Here is a 26,146-nt window from a genome sequence, read left to right as displayed (position 1 = left end):
ACATTTCATGTATTTAATCAGGCATATACGGTGGGGAAAATAACTATTTGATACACTGTCAATTTTGCATGTTTTCCCACCTACAAAGACTGGAGAGGTCTTTAATTTTTATCGTAGCTAAACTTCAACTATGAGAGATAGAATCTAAAGAAAAATCCAGAAAACCACACTGTATGATTTTTACATAATTAATTATCATTTCATTACATAATATATGTATTTGGTCACCTACCAACCAGCAAGAATTCTGGCTCTCACAGACTAGTTTGTTTTTCTTTAAGATGCCCTCCTTCTCTGCACTAATTACCTGTATTAATTTATCAATTGCACCTGTTTGAACTCATTACCTTTATAAAAGGCACCTGTCCACATACTCAATCAATTACACTCCAACCTCTCCATGGAAGAAACACAAGATGATTGTCAATCTACCTCGGTCTAGAGCTCCATGCAAGATCTTGCCTTGTGGGACAAGGATGATTCTGAGAAAGATCAGGAATCAGCCCAGAACTACACAGAAGGACCTGGTCAATGACCTGAAGAGAGCTGGGACCACAGTCTCAAACATTATCTTTAGTAATACACTATGCCATCATGGACTAAAATCCTGCAGGGCACGCAAGGTTCACCTGCTCATGCCAGCACATATCCCGGCCCATTTGAAGATTGCCACCAATGGCTATCTGAATGATCCAGAGGAGGCATGGGAGAAGGTTATGAGATCATATGAGACCAAAATGCAAGTGCTTGGCATCAACTCCACTCGCTATGTTTGGAGCGAGAAGACGAATGAGTACAACTCCAAGAATACTACCCCAACCATGAAGCATGGTGGGGGAAACATCATACTTTGGGGATGCTTTTTTGCAAAGGGGACAGGATGACTGCACTGTTTTGAAGAGAGGATGGATTGGGTCATGTATCGCAAGATTTTGGCCAACAACCGGCTTCCCTCAGTTTGAGCATTAACCCCTCTGTGACCTTAGACGTACTATCCCGTCGAGGTGCCCTGGGCTTATCTGACCCTGGACGGGATAGTACGTCATAGCCGATCGGCCGCGCTCACGGGGGGAGCGCGGCCGATCGCGGCCGGGTGTCAGCTGCTTATCGCAGCTGACATCCGGCACTATGTGCCAGGAGCGGTCACGGACCGCCCCCGGCACATTAACCCCTGGCACACCGCGATCAAAGATGATCGCGATGTGCCGGCGGTACAGGGAAGCACCGCGCAGGGAGGGGGCTCCCTGCGGGCTTCCCTGAGCCCCCCGCAGCAACGCGATGTGATCGCGTTGCTGCGAGGGTCTCCTCACCTCCCTCCCTGCTCGAGCCCCGGATCCAAGATGGCCGCGGATCCGGGTCCTGCAGGGAGGGAGGTGGCTTCACAGAGCCTGCTCAGAGCAGGCACTGTGAAGGCTGCAGCGCTGCATGTCAGATCAGTGATCTGACAGAGTGCTGTGCAAACTGTCAGATCACTGATCTGTGATGTCCCCCCCTGGGACAAAGTAAAAAAGTAAAAAAAAATTTTTCCAAATGTGTAAAAAAAAATAAAAAAAAATATTCCAAAATAATGAAAAAAAAAAAAAATATTATTCCCATAAATACATTTCTTCATCTAAATAAAAAAAAAAAACCAATAAAAGTACACATATTTAGTATCGCCGCGTCCGTAACGACCCGACCTATAAAACTGTCCCACTAGTTAACCCCTTCAGTAAACACCGTAAGAAAAAAAAAAAAAAAACGAGGCAAAAAACAACGCTTTATTATCATACCGCCGAACAAAAAGTGGAATAACACGCGATCAAAAGGACAGATATAAATAACCATGGTACCGCTGAAAGCGTCATATTGTCCCGCAAAAAAAGAGCCGCCATACAGCATCATCAGCAAAAAAATAAAAAAGTTATAGTCCTGAGAATAAAGCGATGCAAAAATAATTATTTTTTCTGTAAAATAGTTTTTATCGTATAAAAGCACCAAACCATAAAAAAATGATATAAATGAGGTATCGCTGTAATCGTACTGACCCGAAGAATAAAACTGCTTCATCAATTTTACCAAACGCGGAACGGTATAAACGCCTCCCCCAATAGAAATTCATGAATAGCTGGCTTTTGGTCATTCTTCCTCACAAAAATCGGAATAAAAAGCGATAAAAAAATGTCACGTGCCCAAAAATGTTTTCAATAAAAACGTCAACTCGTCCCGCAAAAAACAAGACCTCACATGACTCTGTGGACCAAAATATGGAAAAATTATAGCTCTCAAAATGTGGTATTGCAAAAAATATTTTTTGCAATAAAAAGGGTCTTTCAGTGTGTGACGGCTGCCAATCATAAAAATCCGCTAAAAAACTCGCTATAAAAGTAAATCAAACCCCCCTTCATCACCCCCTTAGTTAGGGAAAAATAAAAAAAAATGTATTTATTTCCATTTTCCCATTAGGGCTAGGGTTAGGGCTAGGGTTAGGGCTAGGGCTAGGGTTAGGGCTAGGGCTAGGGTTAGGGCTAGGGTTAGGGCTAGGGTTAGGGCTAGGGCTAGGGTTAGGGTTAGGGCTAGGGTTAGGGCTAGGGTTAGGGCTAGGGCTAGGGTTAGGGCTAGGGTTAGGGCTAGGGCTAGGGTTAGGGTTAGGGCTAGGGTTAGGGCTAGGGTTAGGGCTAGGGTTAGGGCTAGGGTTAGGGCTAGGGTTAGGGTTAGGGTTGGGGCTACAGTTAGGGTTGGGGCTAAAGTTAGGGTTAGGGTTTAGATTACATTTACAGTTGGGAATAGGGTTGGGATTAGGGTTAGGGGTGTGTCAGGGTTAGAGGTGTGGTTAGGGTTACCGTTGGAATTAGGGTTAGGGGTGTGTTTAGATTAGGGTTTCAGTTATAATTGGGGGGTTTCCACTGTTTCGGCACATCAGGGGCTCTCCAAACACGACATGGCGTCTGATCTCAATTCCAGCCAATTCTGCGTTGAAAAAGTAAAACAGTGCTCCTTCCCTTCCGAGCTCTCCTGTGTGCCCAAACAGGGGTTTACCCCAACATATGGGGTATCAGCGTACTCAGGACAAATTGGACAACAACTTTTGTGGACCAATTTCTCCTGTTACCCTTGGGAAAATACAAAACTGGGGGCTGAAAAATAATTTTTGTGGGAAAACAAAAAGATTTTTTATTTTCACGGCTCTGCGTTATAAACTGTAGTGAAACACTTGGGGGTTCAAAGTTCTCACAACACATCTAGATAAGTTCATTGAGGGGTCTAGTTTCCAATATGGGGTCACATGTGGGGGGTTTCTACTGTTTAGGTACATTAGGGGCTCTGCAAACGCAATGTGACGCCTGCAGACCAATCCATCTAAGTCTGCATTCCAAATGATGCTCCTTCCCTTCTGAGCCCTCCCATGCGCCCAAACGGTGGTTCCCCCCCACATATCGGGTATCAGCGTACTCAGGACAAATTGGACAACAACATTTAGGGTCCAATTTCTCCTGCTAACCTTGGAAAAATACAAAACTGGGGGCTAAAATATAATTTTTGTGGAAAAAAAAATATTTTTTATTTGCATGGCTCTGCGTTATAAACTGTAGTGAAATACTTGGGGGTTCAAAGCTCTCACAACACATCAAGATGAGTTCCTTAGGGGGTCTACTTTCCAAAATGGTGTCACTTGGGGGTTTCTACTGTTTAGGTACATTAGGGGCTCTGCAAACGCAATGTGACGCCTGCAGACCATTCCATCTAAGTCTGCATTCCAAATGGCGCTCCTTCCCTTCCGAACCCTCCCATGCGCCCAAACGGTGGTTCCCCCCCACATATGGGGTATCAGCGTACTCAGGACAAATTGGACAACAACTTTTGGGGTCCAATTTCTCCTGTTACCCTAGGGAAAATACAAAACTGGGGGCTAAAAAATAATTTTTGTGGGAAAAAAATTTTGTTTTATTTTTATGGCTCTGCATTATAAACTTCTGTGAAGCCCTTGGTGGGTCAAAGTGCTCACCACACATCCAGATAAGTTCCTTAGGGGGTCTACTTTCCAAAATGGTGTCACTTGTGGGGGGTTTCAATGTTTAGGCACATCAGTGGCTCTCCAAACGCAACATGGCGTCCCATCTCAATTCCTGTCAATTTTGCATTGAAAAGTCAAATGGCGCTCCTTCCCTTCCGAGCTCTCCCATGCGCCCAAACAGTGGTTTACTGCCACATATGGGGTATCAGCGTACTCGGGACAAATTGGACAACAACTTTTGAGGTCCAATTTCTTCTCTTACCCTTGGAAAAATAAAAAATTGGGGGCAAAAATATAATTTTTGTGAAAAAATATGATTTTTTATTTTTACGGTTCTGCATTATAAACTTCTGTGAAGCACTTGGTGGGTCAAAGTGCTCACCACACCTCTAGATAAGTTCCTTAGGGGGTCTACTTTCCAAAATGGTGTCACTTGTGGGGGGTTTCAATGTTTAGGCACATCAGTGGCTCTCCAAACGCAACATGGCGTCCCATCTCAATTTCTGTCAATTTTGCATTGAAAAGTCAAACTGCGCTCCTTCCCTTCCGAGCTCTCCCATGCGCCCAAACAGTGGTTTACTGCCACATATGAGGTATCAGCGTACTCAGGACAAATTGGACAACAACTTTTGAGGTCCAATTTCTTCTCTTACCCTTGGAAAAATAAAAAATTGGGGGCAAAAATATAATTTTTGTGAAAAAATATGATTTTTTATTTTTACGGTTCTGCATTATAAACTTCTGTGAAGCACTTGGTGGGTCAAAGTGCTCACCACACATCCAGATAAGTTCCTTAGGGGGTCTACTTTCCAAAATGGTGTCACTTGTGGGGGGTTTCAATGTTTAGGCACATCAGTGGCTCTCCAAACGCAACATGGCGTCCCATCTCAATTCCTGTCAATTTTGCATTGAAAAGTCAAATGGCGCTCCTTCCCTTCCGAGCTCTCCCATGCGCCCAAACAGTGGTTTACTGCCACATATGGGGTATCAGCGTACTCGGGACAAATTGGACAACAACTTTTGAGGTCCAATTTCTTCTCTTACCCTTGGAAAAATAAAAAATTGGGGGCAAAAATATAATTTTTGTGAAAAAATATGATTTTTTATTTTTACGGTTCTGCATTATAAACTTCTGTGAAGCACTTGGTGGGTCAAAGTGCTCACCACACCTCTAGATAAGTTCCTTAGGGGGTCTACTTTCCAAAATGGTGTCACTTGTGGGGGGTTTCAATGTTTAGGCACATCAGTGGCTCTCCAAACGCAACATGGCGTCCCATCTCAATTTCTGTCAATTTTGCATTGAAAAGTCAAACTGCGCTCCTTCCCTTCCGAGCTCTCCCATGCGCCCAAACAGTGGTTTACTGCCACATATGAGGTATCAGCGTACTCAGGACAAATTGGACAACAACTTTTGAGGTCCAATTTCTTCTCTTACCCTTGGAAAAATAAAAAATTGGGGGCAAAAATATAATTTTTGTGAAAAAATATGATTTTTTATTTTTACGGTTCTGCATTATAAACTTCTGTGAAGCACTTGGTGGGTCAAAGTGCTCACCACACATCCAGATAAGTTCCTTAGGGGGTCTACTTTCCAAAATGGTGTCACTTGTGGGGGGTTTCAATGTTTAGGCACATCAGTGGCTCTCCAAACGCAACATGGCGTCCCATCTCAATTCCTGTCAATTTTGCATTGAAAAGTCAAATAGCGCTCCTTCCCTTCCGAGCTCTCCCATGCGCCCAAACAGTGGTTTACTGCCACATATGGGGTATCAGCGTACTCAGGACAAATTGGACAACAACTTTTTGGGTCCAATTTCTCCTGTTACCCTTGGTAAAATAAAACAAATTGGAGCTGAAGTAAATTTTTTGTGTAAAAAAGTTAAATGTTCATTTTTATTTAAACATTCCAAAAATTCCTATTAAACACCTGAAGGGTTAATAAACTTCTTGAATGTGGTTTTGAGCACCTTGAGGGGTGCAGTTTTTAGAATGGTGTCACACTTGGGCATTTTCTATCATATAGACCCCTCAAAATGACTTCAAATGAGACGTGGTCCCTAAAAAAAAATGGTGTTGTAAAAATGAGAAATTGCTGGTCAACTTTTAACCCTTATAACTCCCTAACAAAAAAAAAAATTGGTTCCAAAATTATGCTGATGTAAAGGAGACATGTGGGAAATGTTACTTATTAAGTATTTTGTGTGACATATCTCTGTGATTTAATTGCATAAAAATTCAAAGTTTGAAAATTGCGAAATTTTCAAAATTTTCGCCAAATTTCCATTTTTTTCACAAATAAACGCAGGTACTATCAAAGAAATTTTACCACTATCATGAAGTACAATATGTCACGAGAAAACAATGTCAGAATCACCAGGATCCGTTGAAGCGTTTCGGAGTTATAACCTCATAAAGGGACAGTGGTCAGAATTGTAAAAATTGGCCTGGTCATTGACGTGCAAACCACCCTTGGGGGTAAAGGGGTTAAAGATGGGTCCTGGCTGGGTCTTCCAGCATGACAATGATCCTAAACACACAGCCAGGGCAACTAAGGTGTGGCTCCATAATAAGCATTTCAAGGTCCTGAAGTGGAATAGTCAGTCATCAGACCTGAACAGAATAGAAAATCTTTGGAGGGACCTGAAACTCAATATTGCCCAGCGACAGCCCTGAAACCTGAAAGATCTAGAAAATATCTGTATGGAGGATTTGCCAATATCCCTGTTGCAGTGTGTGCAAACTTGGTCAAAAACTACAAGAACCATCTAACCTCTCTAATTGCAAACAAAGTTTTCTGCACCAAATATTAAAGGGTTTGTTCACTACATTTAGTTTAAGAAGGGGTTGGCCTAGTAGTGAAATAGTAGTGGTTATGTCGAAAATACAGAATAAACCTATGCTCACCTCCCATATTAGCTCTGTTCCTGCGGTGTCAGCACTCACGGTCCTGGGGCTGTGATGTGGTGGAATGACACGTAATGCACGGCACCCCATCAGTACTGGCGTCACTGTGTCCACCTTTGGATAAACCGAACATGAGGAGGAAGTCTTGGATCAACTGTAGTCCTGGCTTCCTCTTCATATTCAGTTTGTCTGAAGGAGGAGACAGTGAGGCCCGTGCTGATTGGGTGCCAGGCATCATTTGTCATTTCACAACATCACAGCCCAGGACCGTGAATGACGACACCACGGGAACGGAACCGGTAAGGTTAGGTTGACATTGCGTTGGTGCAGTCTGTTCAACGCATACGTTAAATAGACTGCACCAACGCTAGTGCCTTTTAAAGATCGCGTTATGTGATCGTGATAGCACAGATGCTCCACCTACGCTATCGGTGACGGACCCAGGAACGCTGCAGCCCGCGTCCGAGGGTCCATCACAGAATGATGGCACATGGCTAACGCATGCCGATTATGACATGCGTTAGTGATGCGCTACATAGTGGCAGTCAATGGGTGCGCTAACGTATCCGTTACATAGCATTAATGCCGCTGTGTAACGGATACTGTCAGCGCATTGCCATTGATGCAATGTGAACCCGGCCTAAGGCAGGTGAGTTTAGGCTTTATTATATTATCGGAGCATAACATTTAGTTTAAGAAGGGGTTGTCCTAGTAGTGGTCAGCCCCTTAAGTTCTGTTTTTCTATTGTATCAAATACTTCTTTCATTCAATAAAATGCGAAATAATTATGTAAAAATTTATACAATATGAGTTTCTGTATTTTATTTTTAGATTCTGTCTCTCACAGTTGAAGTGCACTTACGATAAAAATTACAGGCCTCTCCAGTCTTTGTAGGCGGGAAAATTTACAAAATTGGCAGTGTATCACATACTTATTTTCTCCACTGTATGTATATACTCATAAACACACTAAATACAGGCATGCTGACTTAAGTACACTCACTACAAGCATACATGCACATATGTGTATTAGCTATACATGTATGCACTACTTCTGTTTATATGTATGGCTTGTAAAGTCTGGGAACCCCTTCCAGACCCCAAGTGTGAGGCCAAACTACTGCAACTATAATTTCAGGATTATTTTGCTTCTATATTTCATTACCTCATCAAGCTACTTGAATATGAGCTGTGCTACAGATTAGCATTAGCATAGCATGTCAAAGTATCATGGTCTCAACCATGTGTTTTAAAGTTCCATTTTACTTACAGTTTTTAAATAAACAGATGATATAGTAAATATATTCACTTTTTTTTCTTGCAATATATACCGCATTTTTTGGACTATAAGATGCACCAGACCATAAGATGAACCCCAAATTTTGAGAGGGAAAATGGGGAAAAAAATTAACGTGTCAAATGGGGGTCCATCTTACAGTCCGAATTCAGCTTACCGGGGAGATCGGCAGCGCTGGTGGAGCATGGTCTCAGGGGGTGTTCTGTCATGATCCCAATGGCAGGGGATCACAAAAAGGACAAGCACAGATACAAACAAGCTCTAGGGCGATGGAACCTGAGCTGACCGCGACCCTGAACCTAACACACAAATAAAAGTAGCCGGGGAACGTGCCTACGATGATCCTAGACGTCTCGCTCCAGCCGAAGATCTAACTTCCCCTATCAGAAGAAACACAGACCTCTCTTGCCTCCAGAGAAATACCCCACAGCAAATAGCAGCCCCCCACATATAATGACGGTGAAATGAGAGGAAAGCACATACGTAGTATGAAAACAGTTTCAGCAAAATGAGGCCCGCTAAAGCTAGATAGCAGAGGATACAACAGTGAATTGCGCGGTCAGCGAAAAACCCTTCAAAAAACCATCCTGAAATTACTTGAACTCATGTGCCAACTCATGGTACATGAAAAGCAATTTCAGCCCACTAGAGCAACCAGCAGCAGAGAATCACATATCTGCAGGCTGGACTAAAAACCAAATAAGCAAAACACAAAACAGGAAAATCCAAACTTAGCTTGTCCAGAAGGTTCTAGGAGCAGGGAGCAGAGGTAACAAGACACACTGGATACATTGATAACCGGCGAGGAAATGCCAGCAAAGCCAGGTTAAATAGGAAACTCCCATATGCTGATGGAACAGGTGGAACCCAGAAACCCAGGAAAGACAAGTCACCCAGTACCATCAGTAACCACCAGAGGGAGCCCAAAAACAGAACTCACAACAGTACCCCCCCCTTGAGGAGGGGTCACCGAACCCTCACGAGAACCACCAGGGCGACCAGGATGAGCCCTATGAAAAGCGCGAACCAAATCATCAGCATGAACATCCGAGGCAACCACCCAAGAATTATCCTCCTGACCATAACCCTTCCACTTGACCAAATACTGGAGTTTCCATCTGGAAACACGAGAATCCAAGATCTTCTCCACAACATACTCCAATTCTCCCTCCACCAGCACTGGAGCAGGAGGCTCAAGAGAAGGAACAACAGGTACCTCATACTTCCGCAACAACGACCGATGAAACACATTATGAATAGCAAACGATGCCGGGAGATCCAAACGAAACGACACAGGGTTAAGAATTTCCAAGATCCTATAGGGACCGATGAACCGAGGCTTGAACTTAGGAGAAGAGACCTTCATAGGAACAAAACGAGAAGACAACCACACCAAGTCACCAACAAGAAGTCGAGGACCCACGCGGCGACGGCGATTAGCAAACTGCTGAGCCTTCTCCTGGGACAACTTCAAATTGTCCACCACATGACTCCAAATCCGATGCAACCTATCCACCACCATGTCCACTCCAGGACAATCAGAAGGTTCCACCTGACCAGAGGAAAAACGAGGATGAAACCCCGAATTACAAAAGAAAGGAGAAACCAAGGTAGCAGAACTAGCCCGATTATTAAGCGCAAACTCGGCCAGCGGCAAAAAGGTAACCCAGTCATCCTGATCAGCAGAAACAAAACACCTTAAATAAGTTTCCAAGGTCTGATTAGTTCGTTCAGTCTGGCCATTCGTCTGAGGATGGAATGCAGACGAAAAGGACAAATCAATGCCCATCTTAGCACAGAAAGTCCGCCAAAATCTAGACACAAACTGGGATCCCCTGTCAGAAACGATGTTCTCAGGAATCCCATGCAAACGAACCACATTCTGAAAAAACAGAGGGACCAACTCAGAGGAGGAAGGCAACTTAGGCAAGGGTACCAGATGAACCATTTTAGAAAAGCGATCACACACAACCCAGATGACGGACATTTTTTGAGAGACAGGGAGATCCGAAATAAAGTCCATGGAAATGTGCGTCCAAGGCCTCTTCGGGATAGGCAAAGGTGACAACAATCCACTGGCCCGAGAACAGCAAGGCTTAGCCCGAGCACAAACCTCACAAGACTGCACAAAAGAACGCACATCCCTCGACAAGGAAGGCCACCAAAAAGACCTGGCCACCAAGTCTCTAGTACCAAATATTCCAGGATGACCTGCCAACGCAGAAGAATGGACCTCGGAGATGACTCTACTGGTCCAATTATCCGGAACAAACAGTCTCTCAGGCGGACAACGATCAGGTTTAGCCACCTGAAACTTCTGCAAAGCACGTCGCAAGTCTGGGGAGACAGCAGACAAAATCACCCCATCCCTAAGGATACCCGAGGGCTCAGAATTTCCAAGGGAGTCAGGCACAAAACTCCTAGAAAGAGCATCCGCCTTCACATTCTTTGAACCTGGCAGGTATGAAACCACAAAATTGAAACGAGAGAAAAACAGTGACCAACGAGCCTGTCTAGGATTCAGACGCCTGGCAGACTCAAGGTAAATCAAATTTTTGTGATCAGTCAAGACCACCACACGATGTCTAGCACCCTCTAGCCAATGACGCCACTCCTCAAATGCCCACTTCATGGCCAAAAGTTCCCGATTACCAACATCATAATTCCGCTCAGCTGGCGAAAACTTTCTAGAAAAAAACGCGCATGGCTTCATCACTGAGCCATCGGAGCTTCTCTGTAACAAAACCGCCCCCGCTCCAATCTCGGAAGCATCAACCTCAACCTGAAAAGGGAGCGAAACATCTGGCTGACGCAACACAGGAGCAGAAGAAAACCGGCGCTTAAGTTCCTGAAAGGCCTCCACAGCCGCAGGAGACCAATTAGCAACATCAGCACCCTTCTTAGTCAAATCCGTCAAAGGCTTAACAACACTAGAAAAATTAGTTATAAAACGACGATAGAAATTAGCAAAGCCCAAGAACTTCTGTAGACTCTTAAGAGATGTAGGCTGCGTCCAGTCACAAATAGCCTGAACCTTGACGGGATCCATCTCAATAGTAGAAGGGGAAAAAATATACCCCAAGAAAGAAATCTTCTGAACTCCAAAGAGACACTTTGAGCCTTTTACAAACAAGGAATTGGCCCGCAGGACCTGAAACACCTTCCTGACCTGCTGAACATGAGACTCCCAGTCATCAGAAAAAACCAAAATATCATCCAAATACACAATCATAAATTTATCCAGATATTCACGGAAAATATCGTGCATAAAGGACTGGAAGACTGAAGGAGCATTAGAAAGTCCAAAAGGCATTACCAAATACTCAAAATGGCCCTCAGGCGTATTAAATGCGGTTTTCCACTCATCACCTTGCTTTATTCGTATAAGATTATACGCACCCCGAAGATCAATCTTAGTGAACCATTTAGCCCCCTTAATGCGAGCAAACAAATCAGTCAACAATGGCAAAGGATACTGATATTTTACGGTAATCTTATTCAAAAGACGATAATCTATACAAGGCCTCAAGGAACCATCTTTCTTGGCCACGAAAAAAAAACCTGCTCCCAAAGGGGACAAAGATGGACGGATATGTCCCTTTTCCAAGGACTCCTTAACATAATCCCGCATAGCAGTATGCTCTTGCACTGACAGATTGAACAAACGACCTTTAGGAAATTTACTGCCCGGAATTAAATTTATAGCACAATCGCAATCCCTGTGAGGAGGAAGCGAACTGAGCTTAGGCTCCTCAAAAACATCCCGATAGTCAGACAAAAACACAGGAATCTCAGAAGGAGTAGATGAAGCGATAGAAATCGGAGGTGCATCATCATGAACCCCCTGACAACCCCAGCTTAACACAGACACTGATTTCCAGTCAAGGACTGGATTATGAGTTTGTAACCATGGCAGACCAAGTACTAGAACATCATGCAAATTATACAGTACCAGGAAGCGAATCACCTCCTGATGAACGGGAGTCATACGCATGGTCACTTGTGTCCAGTACTGAGGTTTATTCATAGCCAAAGGTGTAGAGTCAATTCCCTTCAAAGGAATAGGGACTTCCAGAGGCTCCAAACTAAACCCACAGCGATTGGCAAATGACCAATCCATAAGACTCAGGGCAGCGCCTGAATCCACATAGGCATCGACGGAAATGGATGATAATGAACAAATCAGAGTCACAGACAGAATGAACTTAGACTGTAAAGTACTAATGGCAACAGACTTATCTTTTTTGTGCGTTTAGAGCATGCTGATATAACATGAGCTGAATCACCACAATAAAAGCACAACCCTTTTTTCCGCCTATACTTTTGCCGTTCACTTCTGGACTGAATTCTATCACATTGCATTATCTCAGGTGACGGTTCAGACGACACCGCCAAATGATGCACAGGTTTGCGCTCCCGTAAACGCCGATCAATCTGAACAGCCATAGTCATAGACTCATTCAGACCAGCAGGCGCAGGGAACCCCACCATAACATCTTTAATGGCCTCAGAAAGGCCATCTCTAAACTTTGCAGCCAGAGCGCACTCATTCCACTGAGTAAGTACCGACCACCTCCGAAATTTTTGACAATAAATTTCTGCTTCATCTTGCCCCTGAGAGAGGGCCAACAAAGCTTTTTCAGCCTGAATCTCTTGGTTAGGTTCCTCATAGAGCAAACCCAATGCCAGAAAAAACGCATCTGCATTAAGCAACGCAGGGTCCCCTGGTGCCAATGCAAATGCCCAATCCTGAGGGTCACCCCGCAGGAAAGATATAATTATCTTGACTTGCTGAGCAGGGTCTCCAGAGGAGCGAGATTTCAAAGAAAGAAACAACTTGCAATTGTTCCTAAAATTCAGAAAACGAGATCTATCTCCAGAAAAAAACTCTGGGACAGGAATTCTAGGTTCAGACATAGGAGCATGTACAACAAAATCCTGTATATTTTGAACCTTAGTGGCAAGATTATTCAGGCTGGAAGCCAAACTCTGGACGTCCATGATAAACAGCTGAGATCAGAGCCATTCAAAGATTAAGAGGAGGAGGAAGTAGCCAGGCTGCAATAAGGCTAGGCAGCAAACTCTGAGGGGAAAAAAAAAAAAAAAAAAAACTTCCTCAGACTACTTATCCTCCTACTTCAGCCAATACAATTAACACTTTGTGGGCCGGTTATACTGTCATGATCCCAATGGCAGGGGATCACAAAAAGGACAAGCACAGATACAAACAAGCTCTAGGGCGATGGAACCTGAGCTGACCGCGACCCTGAACCTAACACACAAATAAAAGTAGCCGGGGAACGTGCCTACGATGATCCTAGACGTCTCGCTCCAGCCGAAGATCTAACTTCCCCTATCAGAAGAAACACAGACCTCTCTTGCCTCCAGAGAAATACCCCACAGCAAATAGCAGCCCCCCACATATAATGACGGTGAAATGAGAGGAAAGCACATACGTAGTATGAAAACAGTTTCAGCAAAATGAGGCCCGCTAAAGCTAGATAGCAGAGGATACAAAAGTGAATTGCGCGGTCAGCGAAAAACCCTTCAAAAAACCATCCTGAAATTACTTGAACTCATGTGCCAACTCATGGTACATGAAAAGCAATTTCAGCCCACTAGAGCAACCAGCAGCAGAGAATCACATATCTGCAGGCTGGACTAAAAACCAAATAAGCAAAACACAAAACAGGAAAATCCAAACTTAGCTTGTCCAGAAGGTTCTAGGAGCAGGGAGCAGAGGTAACAAGACACACTGGATACATTGATAACCGGCGAGGAAATGCCAGCAAAGCCAGGTTAAATAGGAAACTCCCATATGCTGATGGAACAGGTGGAACCCAGAAACCCAGGAAAGACAAGTCACCCAGTACCATCAGTAACCACCAGAGGGAGCCCAAAAACAGAACTCACAACAGTGTTCGGTGATCCGGCGATATGACTCCCATCCCGGGTGGGTGCGGCAGGTGCAGTGGCCTCCGGGAAATTCCATCCCAGGCTGGTGCGGCTGGTGTGGGCAGGTGAGGCTGGTGTGGGCAGGTGCAGCTGATGTGGGCAGATGCGGCTGGTGTGGGCAGGTGAGGCTGGTGTGGGCAGGTGCGGCTGGTGTGGGCAGGAACAGCTGTTGTGGGCAGGTGCGGGCAGATGAGGCGGTGGTGCTCTGTGGTGTGGGAGGACTCCGCCAACATTTTGTAAAAGTCTCCCGAGATCTTGTTGCCAAGATCTCAATCTGAGCATGCGCCGGCCCCAACAGCCATTTTCCCAGAGGTCACCATATTGCAGAAATGGATGTGCCGGGACTCCAGGGTTTCACAAAATGCCGGTGAAGCCCCTCCCACCGTAGCACAGAGCACCACCGCCAAACCTGCTGCACCAGCTTGGGAAGGGAGTGTAATCATCGCCCGACAGTGTTGGACCGGGACCACCGCAGAATTGCCCGACTCCAGCTGCCGCCACAGTATTTGTAAGTGTATTCCAAATATAAGAAGCACCCCCATCTCCCCCCAAAATTTTGGGGGAAAAAGTGCATCTTAAAGTCCGAAAAATACAGTATTTTAATGTCATGATTCTAACCAGTATCTGTACTACTACATGGATGGCTGGCTTAAACATCATTGGAAACCAAACTTCTATGGATCCATGAGAGAGATGATCTGAACTTTTTTTACTTCTTTTTCCCAAGGTGGCTCTTACTTTTACCTGTTGAAAGACTTGTTCAGCATACTCATTCACTTATTTCAACTCTATTCAGGTAAATGGAGAACCCAGAAGCTCATCTATTCCAGACACGCAAAGGACATAGAATAGAACAGATGGTAGTGAGATGGCTACGCCGGTCACGAGACAGTTCATCCCGGTACGCTTAGTATTATCTGTGTTTTATTTATTTACTGACTTGCTTTAAAGACAACCTGCTCTACATTTGGAGGTACAACACAGATGTATGGCACATTTCATTGCATAGTATTTTTTGCAACAAGCAACATACCCTGTTTAACAGCTACTATTCCAAAGACCATTTTCTAAGGTTGGATTCACATAGTGTTCACTCCTATGCAAACCAGGATTTGGGCATATGTGCCTTTTGGATGCGGGTAGCAAGATGTAGTTGACGACATCTTACTGCCCGCCTCAACTAGGCTGATACAGGCAAAAATGATGCACGACAATGCACACTTTAACTGTCTGCATCATGATAGACAATGTCCCTGTTGGTGCATGTACAGAAATACCATTTTACAGGGGTTCAGACATAAGCCCCGATGGGGGTCACTGAACAGAGTAGCAAACACTATGTGAACTTAAGCGAAAACTGTTCATAACCATGTGTTAAAAAGTAATAACCTATACCTAAACTGATATCACTAATGCTAAGGTTGTTTACTTCCAAAAATGTAAGACAAACTATAATGACCCGTGCACCAGACCAATAATTAAAAATACTAGAAAAGATTTATTCATTACCCATAAAAAAAACATTAACAGAAGAAAGTGCTCCACATACAAAACAGTAGTTTACATATTGTACATGGAGTAGACTTTGGGGGAAATTCACTAAGATTCGCATAGCGCTACGCCTCTTAGAGAATCATGCACATCTGTTATCCAGCTCGTGCCATCGCCAGAAATGTGCACCAGTCGGGGGCTGGAGTATATTTCTGAACTAAATTATGACACTTTAGTGGCGTACCTTATGATAAATTTGACTCACTTTGTCCATATCCTGCCCATGCCATGCCCATATTGGCATAACTGGCCGGGACAGGGGTGTAAATGCAAAAAAGTCACAATATTTTGGCGCAAGTGCCGAATTATAAAAATAGTGTATACCCCAGATTTCTGGAGTGAGCACCTTAGTGAATTGTCCCCCTTTTTCTTCAATATGTAAGTACTGCATGATTGTCAACTGATGTTTTATGTGGTTATGGTAAACATATTGTTATTGAATTTTAAGTATACCATATAAGATAAAGTGAAATAATGTTTTCTTTTAAAACTGCCTGGATATATAACCTAGTATGCTTAAAGGGACTCTGTCACCTGAATTTGGCGGGACTGGTTTTGGGTCATATGGGCGAAGTTTTCGAGTGTTTGATTCACCCTTTCCTTACCCGCTGGCTGCATGCTGGCTGCAATATTGGATTGAAGTTCATTCTCTGTCCTCCGTAGTACACGCCTGCGCAAGGCAAGATTGCTTTTGCGCAGGCGTGTACTATGGAGGACAGAGAATGAACTTCAATCCAATATTGCAGCCAGCATGCAGCCAGCGGGTAAGGAAAGGGTGAATCAAACACTCGAAAACTTTGCCCATATGACCCAAAACCAGTCCCGCCAAATTCAGGTGACAGAGTCCCTTTAATACAGCAAGGCACAAAACTTGAAAATAACTAAATAAAAACTTGGCAGGATAAAACGGATACAAAATCGAAATCAATGCCAGGGCACGATTATTAGCACACTTTGTTCAGTTAGAAACAAAAGACAAAATCAGATTACCGTGTGATTAAATAGAAATTAGACACACCTGTCCCCACATTGATCCTTTGATGCTTGAAAGAGCAATTTTATTGCCTGCTCTTTGTTCGCAATGGCAAGAAATAAACAAACCACAAATTCTATTATCAACAAGCACAAGTAGTGTATGGCTATGTTCAAATTGCGTTTTACCATGCTGTCAGTGGCTCCGTGAGACTTACGTCTAAGCCTCTGGAAAATGGGATTCAAACATTTGCGCTGACAGCGTCATACACGTTAATGGTGCAGATGTTGCTCTGGCAGACATTATTATCAGCAGTATCCGCCTGTCACAATTCTGTTGTCAGATATCAGTGGCTCCTTCCCTGTGCCTGACGCTAGGGGTGCCCTAGCTCTCTCTGCTCTCCAAGTTACTTCTGATGATGAAGATGCTGGGGCCACGTACCTTGCTGTACTCCTGAATCAGCCCTCATCTGTTCCCTCACCCATCCAGTGTTGGGAGGAACAGTGTACGGTATGTATATAAACAAACCAGACAAACAAGGAAGTACGTACAGGGATAAATTAATATAGCAATCATACAAATATGCACTCACAGACAACAGAAGGGAACATAAGGTAGGAAAGTTAGGGAATAAATAGGAGAGGATGGGGGATTGCACACAGCTGAAATAAGCTAGCAACAGTCACAGAACAACTCTCCAAAAATGCATCTACCGAACAGCAAATCCTCCACTCCTTCACCAGGCAGCACAAGACTTAACAATGGCAATCCAGATTGCCAGAGGTGAGAATATATAGGAGGGGTGAGTGGCTGATACTGCACTCCTGAGATCCTTCAGGCAGGAAGCTACAAAGACTCCAAGCTGAATTGTTTATCCCCTGCACTGCTGAAATAAACCAGCATCGTTAATTTTGAGGGAAAAGTTCTTCTTTCAGTGCAGGAGAACGACAACACAGATGCTGCGGTCTTCTGGCTCCTCTCTGTTGTGGCAAACCCGTGACAGTACCTTCCCCTTCTAAGAGGAACCTCTGGAACCTCAAGACCTGGTTTTTCAGGGTGTGCCGTTTGAAAGGACCGGACCAACCTAACCGCATGAACGTCAGATGATGGTACCCACATCCTCTCTTCAGGACCGTAACCCTTCTAGTGTACGAGATACTGAAGAGATCAAGGAGCCAAGTGAGAATCTATGATCTTAGCTATCTGAAACTCCAAATTCCCATCAACCATGACCAGAGGTGGAGGTAGTGGTGATGGTTCAGAGGACGTAACTTTTTTGGAGCAAAGAAAGATGAAGTACATTATGAATCCTAAAAGTAGATGGCAAAGCAAGGCAAAATGCTACAGGATTGACGATGGCCACAATCTTGTAAACCAGTTTCCAAGAGGAAGCCTTCAACTTAATTATCCTTGAGGACAACCACACCAACTCACCAATACACAGGTACGGACCCACCACACATTTCCGATCAACCACACTCTTATGCAGTGGCGTAACTACAAAGTTATGGGCCCCGGTGCGAACTTTCAAATGGGGCCCCCCCCGCCAAAATATTTTTCACCCAAATCCACATCCTGCCCATGCTCCTGCCCCATCCGACTCCGCACTCTGCCCCATCTGACTCCGCACTCTGCCCCATCAGACTCCGCACTCTGCCCCATCAGACTCTGCACTCTGCCCCATCAGACTCCGCACTCTGCCCCATCAGACTCCGCACTCTGCCCCATCAGACTCCGCACTCTGCCCCATCAGACTCCGCACTCTGCTCCATCAGACTCCGCACTCTGCCCCATCCGACTCCTCACTCTGCCCCATCCGACTCCACACTCTGCCCCATCCGACTCCTCATTCTGCCCCATCAGACTCCGCACTCTGCCCCATCAGACTCCTCACTCTGCCCCATCCGACTCCTCACTCTGCCCCATCTGACTCCTCACTCTGCCCCATCCGACTCCGCACTCTGCCCCATCCGACTCCGCACTCTGCCCCATCCGACTCCGCACTCTGCCCCATCCGACTCCGCACTCTGCCCCATCCGACTCCGCATTCTGCCCCATCCGTCTCCGCATTCTGCCCCATCCGTCTCCCCATTCTGCCCCATCCGTCTCCGCATTCTGCCCCATCCGACTCCGCACTCTGCCCCATCCGACTCCGCACTCTGCCCCATCCGACTCCTCATTCTGCCCCATCCGACTCCTCACTGTGCCCCATCCGACTCCTCACTGTGCCCCATCCGACTCCTCACTCTGCCCCATCCGACTCCTCACTCTGCCCCATCCGACTCCTCACTCTGCCCCATCCGACTCCTCACTCTGCCCCATCCGACTCCGCACTCTGCCCCATCCGTCTCCCCATTCTGCCCCATCCGTCTCCGCATTCTGCCCCATCCGTCTCCGCATTCTGCCCCATCCGTCTCCGCATTCTGCCCCATCCGTCTCCGCATTCTGCCCCATCCGTCTCCACATTCTGCCCCTGTCTCCACATCTCACCAGAACAGCAGGAACCAGAAATCTGCTGCTGGTTGATACCAGAGAACACGAGCTGCACACAACCAGGACTGAGCTGCTGAGAGCTGAAGGACCTGTGGTGACGTCATCGTCATGTGATCAGGAGGCGGAGCTGATAAATGGTGAAAGCCCTATGATAGTGATGACGTCACCACAGGATCTTCAGCTCTTCCTTTCAGATCAGGCGTCGGCTGCTGATCTGATGTGTGCGCCCGGCAGGTCAGGTGGAGGGCCGGTCTGTCTGTTGCCGTGCGGGAGGAATCACCTGCACGGCAACAGTTTTTAACTTTTTGCTGGTGTCGGCGTGCATCTGACCTGCCGGGGCCCCTGACTTCCCCCGGGCCCGGTCGCAGTGGCGACTGCTGCGACCGTGGTAGTTACGCCACTGCTCTTATGTTTGGACCCCGTCTTCTTCAATTTATTAAGAACTTCTTGCCACAAAGACATAATAGATGATGAAAAATGTTCCTCTTCAGATATTCCTGAGGAACGATTCCTATTAAGAAAGCTGAACTGAGAATAAAACCCATAGACCCAGAAGAATGGGGACTTATCAGTAGACTCATGACAACGGTTATTTACAGCAAATTCAGTTAGATGTAAGTAACCCAATCCTCCTGATTCTCACACACAAAACACCTAAGATAAGCTTCAACATTCTGGTTAACGCATTCAGTTTGTCCATTGGACAGATAAATCCCTAGTCAAATGCAAAATGCTTTCCAAAATTATGAAAAAATGTGCACACCTCGGTCAGAAACAATAATGGTAGAAATCCCCTGCACATACTGGTAAGTCAGTAATGAAATCTACTAATAAATCAGTCCAAGGTTTATTTGGAATCACCAGATTGTGAAGCGGACACCAAAGCGCAGTTGACCATGATTTGATTCCTGATTCAAAAATACATGGATATGCCCAAAAATAATGTCTGACAGAGCATATAGTGACTCCATCTGCAATTACAGTCAATGGCCCCATCAATGCAAATCTTCAAATTTCATTTTCCAGGGCTTCAGAAGTAAGCCTCAATGGAGCCATTGAATGTAGGTCAAAACTCAATGGCCCTGTCATAATAACACCCAAATACTAATTTACAGCGCTTCAGATATAATCCTTAACAAGAACTAAAGACAGTAGGCTAAAGCACAATGTGAATATAGCCTATGTCCTTAGTATCCCGATTTTAACAGTCTTAAAGAAGTTATCAAGAAGTTTGCTATTCATACTGTTTTCAGTACTAATAAGAATTATTTAGGATGGGGAAAATTAATTAGAGAATGCTACAAAAATGTCAAAACTATGCCTACGAAAGGATACACCACACTTACTGTATATACTCGTGTATAAGATGAGTTTTTCAGCACATTTTTTTGTGCTGAAAATGCCCCCTCAGTTTATACATGAATTATTATCCCAGAAAGACAGCGGGGGATGGAGAGTGGTGGAGCAGCGGGTCACAGAGGCAGGAGTTGGCTGTAACTGTGTCCGCTGCTAAAAAGAAATGAATATTAACTGTGCTGGCAGTGAATATTCATTTCTCTTATAATGTTTACAGTTACAGCTGCATCCTACATACCTTCCCTGCACACCCTTACTGAATCTCCTTCCGGTGCCAGTCTTCCGGCCGAGCAATCACGTGTCCCCTACTCATTAAGGTAATGAATATTCACCCCTCTCTGCTGCCATAGGCATGGAATGAATATTCATTACTTTAATGAGCAGGGACAGGTGATCGCTTGGCCAGAAGAACTGCTGGCGCCAGAACGAGTTGCAGCGAGGGCGCGCAGGGAAGGTAAGTAGGACATGTTTTTTTTTTTATAGGAACCATGCATACAAGGATAGTGGATAAGGAGCCATGCATACAAGGATGGGGATAAGGAGCCATGCATACATGGATGGGGAACCATGCATACAGAGACGGGGAGTCATGCATTCAAGGACAGGGACGGGGAGCCATGCATACCAGGATAGGGATGAGAGGACAATGCATACCCAGCTTATACTCGAGTGAATAAGTTTTGCCAGTTTTTCGTGGCAAAATTAGGTGCCTCAGCTTATACTTGGGTCACCTTATACTCAAGTATATACAATAATTAGAAAATATTTTCTATTTATAAAACAGTTAAAAAAATAAATGTTATTCATGTTAATGACGAAAATCCCAGGGAACTAGTAAGCACAAATGAACTGATAGAGAGAGGGATGAGTATACAATAATAATAAATCAAATCAGAGATGTTGCTGGACATTATGTAAAAAATAGATACGAAATTATGTATATATAAATATAGATATAGATAAATAATAAATCGTATAAGTGATCGTAAAATATCTACGAGCAGATTCGAGAGATTAAGATTCATAAAATCATATAAATCACATAAATAAATGTGCCAGTGCATACATTTACATAAATATAGATAAATATACCAATTTTCTCATGCTAAAAAGCATAATCAAAGAGATAAAAAAGTAGTTAATAACATACATAGATGTTTCAAGTCAAGATCATATCACATTATACAGCCATTGCAGCAGATAAATATTTACCAAAAACTGTCACCAAAAACCCATGACCCAACACACATTTGCTTCCTCAAGAAGGACATATCTATCAAATGCCCTCCTTTTGTATATGTCATCACCCAATCAAAAGGGTAATGCAACACCTGTATCTAATATAACCCTGCTCCAGTAGGGACCTTGTTCCCCGAGTATTATCTAATAAATCCCAATCACTGACAGATCAGTAAACCGAACATTCCCACTGCTGCTAATTATACCAATTCGCGATGAGTTCACAACCCGGAAGTTCTGAGGTTGCGTTAAAGCATAGGACTAAAGAACAGCCTATTGGTGACGAGCAATCGGTTAGAATTGCACATCACAGCTCTCCACTGTGGAGCGCATAGTTCAATGAACATCAATGTATGCAAATGTCAGTGATGCGTCCAGTGTCATCGAATAGCCGAAAATGATCTTGAGCCTGTGCATTAGCATCACCAGCTAGCACAGGAGCACTTTGGTACTGTGGGTAGAGCACAAAACTTAATTGCGCATGTACCCGGGAAACGTCATTAAGGTTCCTCTTTACCCAAACCAATTCACCAGCATTAAATTTCCCAGGCAAATGAGGCGTTACAGTGGGAAAAAAAAGTATTTAGTCAGCGACAAATTGTAACATAGTAACATAGTAACATAGTTAGTAAGGCCGAAAAAAGACATTTGTCCATCCAGTTCAGCCTATATTCCATCATAATAAATCCCCAGATCTACGTCCTTCTACAGAACCTAATAATTGTATGATACAATATTGTTCTGCTCCAGGAAGACATCCAGGCCTCTCTTGAACCCCTCGACTGAGTTCGCCATCACCACCTCCTCAGGCAAGCAATTCCAGATTCTCACTGCCCTAACAGTAAAGAATCCTCTTCTATGTTGGTGGAAAAACCTTCTCTCCTCCAGACGCAAAGAATGCCCCCTTGTGCCCGTCACCTTCCTTGGTATAAACAGATCCTCAGCGAGATATTTGTATTGTCCCCTTATATACTTATACATGGTTATTAGATCGCCCCTCAGTCGTCTTTTTTCTAGACTAAATAATCCTAATTTCGCTAATCTATCTGGGTATTGTAGTTCTCCCATCCCCTTTATTAATTTTGTTGCCCTCCTTTGTACTCTCTCTAGTTCCATTATATCCTTCCTGAGCACCGGTGCCCAAAACTGGACACAGTACTCCATGTGCGGTCTAACTAGGGATTTGTACAGAGGCAGTATAATGCTCTCATCATGTGTATCCAGACCTCTTTTAATGCACCCCATGATCCTGTTTGCCTTGGCAGCTGCTGCCTGGCACTGGCTGCTCCAGGTAAGTTTATCATTAACTAGGATCCCCAAGTCCTTCTCCCTGTCAGATTTACCCAGTGGTTTCCCATTCAGTGTGTAATGGTGTGTAATGGTGCAAGTTTTCCCACTTAAAAAGATGAGAGAGGCCTGTAATTGACATCATAGGTAGACCACAACTATGAGAGTCAAAATGACAAAACAAATCCAGAAAATTACCTTGTCTGATTTAGCAAGATTTATTTTGCAAAATATGGTGGAAAATAAGTATTTGGTCACCTAAAAACATGCAAGATTTTTGGCTCTCACAAACCCGTAACTTCTTCTTTAAGAGGCTCCTCTGTCCTCCACTCATTACCTGTACTAATGGCACCTGTTTGAACTTGTTATCAGTATTTAAGACACCTGTCCACAACCTCAAACAGTCACACTCCAAACTCCACTATGGTGAAGACCAAAGAGCTGTCGAAGGACACCAGAAACAAAATTGTAGTCCTCACCAGACTGGGAAGACTGAATCTGCAATACGCAAACAGCTTGGTGTTATGAAATCAAATGTGGGAACAATAATAAGAAAATGAAAGACATACAAGACCACTGACAATCTCCCTCGATCTGGGGCTCCATGCAAGATCTCACCCCGTGGGGTCAAAATGATCACAAGAACGGTGAGCAAAAATCCTAGCAAAAACCACATGGGGGGACCTAGTGAATGACCTGCATAGAGCTGGGACCACAGTAACAAAGGCTACCATCAGTAGCACACTGCGCCGCCAGGGACTCAGATCCTGCAGTGCCAGACGTGTCCCCCTGCTTAAGCCAGTACATGTCTGGGCCCATCTGAAGTTTGCTAGAGAGCATTTGGATTATCTAGAAGAGTATTGGGAGAATGTCATATGGTCTGATGAAACCAAAGTAGAACTGTTTGGTAGAAACAAAGCTCATCGTGTTTGGGGGAGACAGAATGCTGAGTTGCATCCAAAGAACACCATACCTACTGTGAAGCATGGGGGTGGCAACATCATGCTTTGGGGCTGTTTCTCTGCAAAGGGACGAGGAGGACTGAGCTGCATACATGAAAAAATGAATGGGGCCATGTATCGTGAGATTTTGAGTGCACACCTCCTTCCATCAGCAAGGGCATTGAAGATGAAACGCAGATGGGTCTTTCAGCATGATAATGATCCCAAGCACACCACCAGGGACACGAAGGAGTGGCTTTGTAAGAAGTATATGAAGGTCCTGGAGTGGCCTAGCCAGTCTCCAGATCTGAACCCCATAGAAAACCATTGGAGGGAGTTGAAAGTCCGTGTTGCTCAGCGACAGGCCCAAAACATTACTGCTCTAGAGGAGATCTGCATGGAGGAATGCCAGCAACATACCACCAACAATGTGTGCCAACCTTGTGAAGACTTACAGAAAACATTTGGTCACTGTCATTGTCAACAAAGGATATATAACAAAATATTGAGATGAACTTTTGTTAATGACCAAATACTTTTTTTCCACCATAATTTGCAAAATAAATCTTGCCAAATCGGACAAGTTGATTTTCTGGATTTGTTTTCTCATTTTGACTCTCATAGTTGTGGTCTACCTATGATGTCAATTACAGGCCTCTCTCATCTTTTTAAGTAGGAGAACTTGCACAATTGGTCTCTGGCTAAATATTTTCTTGCCCACTGTTTGTTTTGTGCTCTGCCTACAGTAGGGCAGAACAATGTTCGCCTCCACTAGTCGGTGATGCTAATATGAAGGTGAAAGATCTCTTTCGGCTATATGGATGATGCTGGATGCGTCATCCACATCAATCAAAGCTGGAGGACAGTTCTGGGGGCAAAAAGGTGGCACAGATGCTGAGAAAAGATGTCTATTGGATCTTACTAAAGGCATTTACAGAGCGTGGGAGAAAATAAAAAGAATTAGAAAACCAACAAAAATCGAAACAAGGGTCTATCAAAGCAGCAAAACCAAAAGAGCAAAAAAAAAACCTCACACAAATTAGCATTTATTTGTATTAATTAAAAAACAAACAATGGAAAAAAATTGGGTCATCAAAAAATGTATAATGTCAGGTTGGTATAGAAATACATATAAATCAATTCATAAGAAAAAGTCTAAAGGAATAGAGAATAACTTAACCCTAGCTGTCTCTGCTTGACAGTGTAGGCTGGCACCCTGAAGCATGATATGGCAGCCCCGCTCCACGTAGGCTATCCCTACCTGACCTCAAAAGGAGTCCCTAACTAAATTATATGATGATGCAACACAGTATGATCGCTCCACAAACCCTAAATAAAGTATTATGCCCCACAGCACCCCACACAGTAAGATGGTCACCACAGCCCCCCATACAGTATGGTATTCATCTCAGCCTCAGTATACATTATGAAGTGCACCACAGACCTCTACATAAAGTATGATGTCAACCAAAGTCCCCTGTACAGTTTGATGACCCCTGTAGCTCCATAAAGTATGATAACCCTCATAACCACTCCATTTAGTATGAAGTCCGCCATAACCACCCTATACAGTATGAAGGTCACCACAGCCCCCTACATAGTATAATGTACCCCATAGACCTGCATACAGTCTAATATCCACCTACCCTACCGAGTATGATCCTACCCTACAGACAGCCCCCCCACACTATGAATATCTCCCATAGTCTCAATACAGTATGATGGTCCACGCACAGACCCCTATATAGTATGATGGTCCCCCAAAAGCTTCCAATAGAGTATGATGGTATGCCGAACAGACCCCCATATGGTAGGATGGTACCCTGAACAGGCCCTTATTTGAAATGATGGTCCCCTCAATAGCTCCATAAACAGTATAATGGTCCTGCAAACAGCATCCTATATGGTATGATGAACCACCACAGCCCACCCCCCCACCCCCCCAAAAAAAAGAAATAATTTTACTCGCCTAATGTAGACACCTCGTCCTTTGCAGCCTCGGTCTCCCCTTCTATTTAGTCTTTCAGTGGATGCTTGTGGTGCAATTCATTAATGTCATCACAATGCCAACATCCCTGAATATACGAGGGAAGCACGCAGCATGCTGGGGTAAGTGATGGAGCCTGCGGCTCTGTGCTCCGTCACAACTGTCTTGT

The 26,146-nt window shown here is 44.4% G+C and overlaps 1 protein-coding gene across 2 annotated transcripts in view; it reads left to right on the top strand.

Annotated features, from left to right (window-relative positions):
* Window positions 1–26,146, top strand: part of FRMPD1 (FERM and PDZ domain containing 1) — a 344,165-nt gene that overhangs the window by 223,170 nt on the left and 94,849 nt on the right. For both annotated transcript variants that reach the window (XM_069767303.1, XM_069767311.1), the window contains exon 2: window positions 14,947–15,051. In XM_069767303.1, coding sequence (XP_069623404.1) covers window positions 14,951–15,051 — 101 coding nt within the window. In that variant the 5' untranslated portion in view covers window positions 14,947–14,950. The remainder of the gene's footprint in view (window positions 1–14,946; window positions 15,052–26,146) is intronic.

Source organism: Ranitomeya imitator, chromosome 1, assembly GCF_032444005.1.
Source record: "Ranitomeya imitator isolate aRanImi1 chromosome 1, aRanImi1.pri, whole genome shotgun sequence".
In the NCBI taxonomy this organism is placed as follows: domain Eukaryota; kingdom Metazoa; phylum Chordata; class Amphibia; order Anura; family Dendrobatidae; genus Ranitomeya; species Ranitomeya imitator.
Note: the sequence above shows the minus strand (reverse complement) of the source record. Positions and strands in the feature narration are given on the sequence as shown.